The following is a 5256-nucleotide window of genomic DNA, read 5'->3' as shown; positions in this document are numbered from 1 at the left end:
AAACCGGGCTTGAAATGAATTTTGGAGGGTTAATCTCTTCTACTTCCAATAAGATCTTTTCCTTGGTGAGAATTGTCAATTCCACAAGCATGTGTCATGAATTTTGTACTTAAAATGTTCTTTTAGTAAACCAAAGTGATCTTAGACAACCTTACCACTTTCATGTTATTGTATAGCCTTACTATTTTATTGAAATGAATTTTCTCCTTAAGTATATTATTTTATTAAATATATTATTGAAATGGATTTTCATGTTATTGTATAGCCTTACCATTTTATTGAAATGAAATTTCTACTTAAATATACTATTTTATTAAACCAAAGATACCTTAGTGCAAAGATTGTATTGCCTTAGCATTTTCATGTTATTTATCAATTGAGACCTCCATGAATTTTTCTATTTGAATAAATTAAGCATAGCTTGAAAACGGTACAATTTTAAAGTTTAGAGGCTTGAATAAATTAAGCATAGCTTGAAAACGGTACAATTTTAAAGTTTAGAGGCTTGAATAAATTAAGCATAGCTTGAAAACGGTACAATTTTAAAGTTTAGAGGCTTTTATATTAATGCAAAGCTAGTTTGCTACTTATTAAATACTATATTTTTACATTTGTCATATCTAGTACATTTATACAAACTTGCCAAGATTTTTCATATTAATATAATCAAATAAAAACATGGTGGAAAACATTATCCCTCTTAATAATTATAATGTGATAATCCCTCACTTTGTAGTTTTGTTTTGTTTTTAGGAGAACATGTTAAAAAAATTATTTGAAAGTTGTTTAAAAAATTTCTCTCTCAATTTTTTTTTAATACCGGTCGTATATGCCCTAGTGTTGCACGTTATTACCCTTCTCTCTCTCAAAAAAAAAAAATTTTATTTGAAAGTGAAGAGGGATGAAAAGTATTTTTTTAACACGCGAATAAAAAGATGTCACTTGCTACAGGACACGTGGCACAAAATCTTTTGTGACGGGTACATATACAATCTGATTTATAGCCCCGAATCGCATCGTAGATTGAACAAACGTTCATTTTCTTACGACAGAAGCTGTCGGAGCTCAGCTCCTTCCGTCGCTTTGGCGGACGCCGATCTACGCTTGAACCACGGCGCCGGCGTGATACCAGCTTGGCTTTCCAGAAAAGAGCCGATGGCACTTTGTGAGTGCATCGCCCCCGAGTTTGCAGAGCGACTGATCTGCTTCATTGAGAAGGAAGATGTCGTTGCTATGGCCATACGCCCACTGAGAATTGTGAGAGTTTGCACCAAAGGTCAAGGCGGGCGGCCACTTCGAGCTGCTGGGTGCACCCCATGCCCGATCTGCCGATGTCCGTTCTCTGTAGCAGCGCCCCACGGACGTCCACTCGCCGGAGCTCGTGTCGAAGCGCGAAAGCAGCTCGTTTTGGGCGCCCATTGCATACATGAAGTCGTCCGTCGCCAACAGCTGCCCACCCGCTAGCCGCGCGCTACTGCCAGCCGAGCTCAGTCGCAGCTCTTGCTTCCAATCATTAGGCTCCGGGTCATACACCCAGAACACAGACTTGGACTCGTCCGCCTGGGCGGCGCCCCCCCGTCCGCCCCCGCCCGAGCATCGCAAATACAGTTTCCCTTGAAACACGACGTCCGCCTGGATACGTTCCACTTCCATTGGCAAGCTGGCCGCCTTTCGCCACTCATCGGTCCGAAAATCGTACACCTCCGTGGAGCGCTCGATCATGCCCTCGTCATTGAAGCCTCCGGCGACGTAGAGGCGTCCGTTGATGACCCCGCAAGCGAACATCTGGCGGCAGACACAGATCGGAGCGCCGATCTGCCACTGGTCATTGACGGTGTTGTAAATAATGAAGTGACACTTGGACGGGCGCGGCCAGCGACCGTCTCTTGTGAAGCCAAGCACTGCGAAAGACTCGTTCATGGCGGCGATGCGGTAGTGTTCGAGCGAGTTCAAACTTGAATATCGGCCATGATTAGAGGCGACACTGGGCGGGAACTTGACTTTGAAGAGGAGCTGCTTGGTGGAGAGGTCGTAGGCGGAGTAGAGGAGGGAGGGAGAGGCGAGCATTTCAGCGGACAAGAGGACCAACCAGGCGTCAGAAATGCCGAGACGGCGGCGTTCCTGGTAGAAGCGGGGGCAGCGGACCAACTTGCGCCAGGCGGTGCAAACAGCAGCGAGGCAAGCATGGTAGATGCGAGGAACCTTGAGGAGGCAGAGCAAGGCGATGTGGTTTGGAAGCCCTGGGATTACAAGGGAGGAATCCATAGCTAAGCATCAAATTGCCACACGCAACTAAGCTACCGAGGCAGGCTGAGGCTACTGATTAGGAAGAGACGAAGCGTACAGAGCCGATGCAGGCTGAGGCTACTGATTAGGGAGAGACGAAGCGTACAGAGCCTAGTACGTGCTCGTATCATATCACCTCGTGAATCTAGTGATATGTATATTATTTTTTATTATGGTTTCCTTGCAATAATATTTTCCTCCCGAGATTGGATTTTGGAGGGCGGCCTTGATCTCCAAAAAGGTATCGTATGTCCACATCCTTGCCACTTGGCCCCCGATAACGGGGTCCACGGCTAGGCCAAATCTACCCTTTTTTGCTTTTTTAGCCGAAACGCTACAGCCTGTATACAGGGCTACGCCTCTCCACGTGTGGCCCCAATCGATCGTGTGGTTTTTCTTTTTCATCCGGCCCCACGTGCAAACGCGCAGCTTCACTGTTCAGCACTCCCTTAGAGGGGTTGTTCCCCCACAGGCCACTAACGCCAGTGGTGGCCATTATCTTGTGTGGACACGTGGCTCGAAACGGTCATTCGTCGCATGCGCGGGAACAGCCCCAGTGATCCAGGGTACATTTTCCTCAAGAAACCATTAACTTGCAAATTTTGTAGGGTTTTTTACTGAACTGAACTAATTTCTCCGCGACCGAGCTCTTCACCACCTCTTGCCATCTGTCCTGGCCGAGAGCAACAAGCTTGTTTCTGTCCGTCCCTTTGCACCAGCCATCAACTACTTAATTGAATTTCTTTTTTCACTCATTGTAGGCCCCTATTGGAAAGATTATATGCCCACTATATAGTCTTCTTCTTTCTTTTTTTTTAAAACTACGAGGGTTATTTTAGAGACGGAGTTGACAGACCACATGCCATTAGACATACGAGAGAAGGGGGCAGGGTTGTCGCGGTGTTGGGCAAGAGCCCTTACCACAAGGCCATCTCCCCCACCTCGTCGATTATATAGTTTCACATGTTTGATGTGGACACTAGTTCAAAGGTGAGTAGTGTTTCTGAAACTATTTTTCCTTAATTTTGTGAAAAATAGTTATATGTTGAAATGCAAATATTATATGTCCCCTGCCTAGTTCGCAAGTCTCATGTGAACACTAGTTTAGAGGTGAGTAGTGTTTCTTGAACTATTTTCCCTTAACCTTACAATCTTTCTCATCATGGCTTGAAGGGGAGATGGTGATTTTTGAATGTGCTTTTTTCTTCATATTTTTACCTAGATATAATTATTCTTTTATAGTCTTGCAAGGGCTTCATTCTTTCTTTGGGCAATTTTAGAAGGAAAGTTGAAAATTTGAGCAAGCTCTAAGTTAAAGCAACCCTATCCTTGGAGGTGAGATTACTTCAATCTTCATTGCACCTTAAGTAAAATAACAAAAGAAAGTTTTTAACTTGATAACCTTCAAAAAAATATTTTTATTCACTAATATGGTGTTGTGCACCAACTGTAAGGGTCTCGAGCTATTCTTTACATGCTTCATGAAGGGAAATCTTGCCTGCTTTTTTCAAACTGACATGCAGGACATACATGACCAAAGTCATTATACTTGAATTTGGGCAATCCAAGTACCACTTCCTTCTGTTGCATAGATTTCAACTTTTGTACATTGACATGGCCAATCCTCTTGTGCCAAATCTCAACATCCCGAATAGCACCCTCATCATGTGCAAACATGGCTGCCTTAAGTTCCGGAATGGATGCATCCAAGGTGAACATCCTGCCATCCCTTCTGCCTCTAGCAATTAATTTGCAGCCATTACCATATTCTTCAATAAAGCATCCATCTTTATTGAATCTCACCTACAGATTTTGTTCAGCCATCTATCCCACATACAAAAGATTCTTTGTTATTGACGATACATACAGTACATCATGCAGGCTTTTCTTCTTGCCATTAGGCATCATCAATGGAACAATTCCTGTGTGCTGTATATCATGCTGGGTATCATCCCTAGTACACACATAACCATGTGAACCTGCAACCAACTCATCAAACCACTCTCCATGGGGTGTCATGTGATTAGAAGCCCCAAAGTCAATGTACCATCTCTCATCTCTATTTTGTCTAGGTGCATTCTTGGACACATGCTGCATGGCAAACAATCTATCAACCTGCTCATCATGAGTACCAATAGAAGATGCATAGTGCCCATGCTGTTTGCCCTTTGTCTTCATATCTCTTTGCTTCTTGAAACAATCCTTTTTTATGTGTCCATATTTACCACAGTAATGACAGTCTTTGTCCTTGTTAGATTGATCATTTGACTGCCATGATGCACCACCTGTGCCACGGGGTGATCTCCCCCTGCCTCTGAAGCCGCCAGATCCACGCTGGCCCTGTGTATCTATATCACGCCAATTACTTTGTTGTTGCTGACCATAGGTGTTTCGAGTATCACCACGACCTCGAAACCAACCATGGCCTCTGTCGCCTCTACCACGGTGGCTAGAGTACAAAACAGTGTCTCTACTCTGAGATGCACTAGAATCTATATTCAATCCAAGCTTTACTTCCTCATGCAACAATAAAGCAACTAGCTTATCCCAATCAGGGGTTTCAGCTCTAACAGAAATAGATGTATCGAATGCTTTGTATTCCTTGCCAAGTCCATTCAGTGTGACAGCAATCATATCATCTTCAGATACCTGTGATCCATTGGCTGGTCTGCTATGGTCTTAACCTCTGTCGTATAAACCTGGATGCTTCTGCCACTTCTAGACATGTTATTGAACTGCTGTTTCAGCTAAATCTTCCTTGCATGTGTTACATTTCCATAGTTCTTCATGAGTATGTCCCAAGCATCCTTTGGGGACTCACATCCAGTGATCTGTATTGCCATAGCATCAAATATACATAAAGAAAACTAGTGTAGCACTTTGCATGCTCTCTCTGTCCACTGCTTATGAGCTCTTCTCTGATCTTGTGTCGGTCTTTCAGCCATCTCAGATCACCTGTACATAGATCCC

The 5256-nt window shown here is 43.8% G+C and overlaps 1 protein-coding gene across 1 annotated transcript; it reads right to left on the bottom strand.

Annotated features, from left to right (window-relative positions):
- Positions 1–904: 904 nt before the first annotated feature.
- On the bottom strand, positions 905–2413 carry LOC147612129 (F-box/kelch-repeat protein At2g44130-like). The gene has a single exon (XM_086784266.1). It carries the CDS (start codon positions 2263–2265, stop codon positions 1099–1101), a length of 1167 nt encoding a protein of 388 aa, XP_086640392.1. The 5' UTR covers positions 2266–2413; the 3' UTR covers positions 905–1098.
- Positions 2414–5256: the final 2843 nt, after the last annotated feature.

Source organism: Cibotium barometz, chromosome 46 (assembly GCF_041138505.1).
Source record: "Cibotium barometz isolate CiBa-2024 chromosome 46, ASM4113850v1, whole genome shotgun sequence".
NCBI classification, from domain to species: Eukaryota; Viridiplantae; Streptophyta; class Polypodiopsida; order Cyatheales; family Cibotiaceae; genus Cibotium; species Cibotium barometz.
Note: the sequence above shows the minus strand (reverse complement) of the source record. Positions and strands in the feature narration are given on the sequence as shown.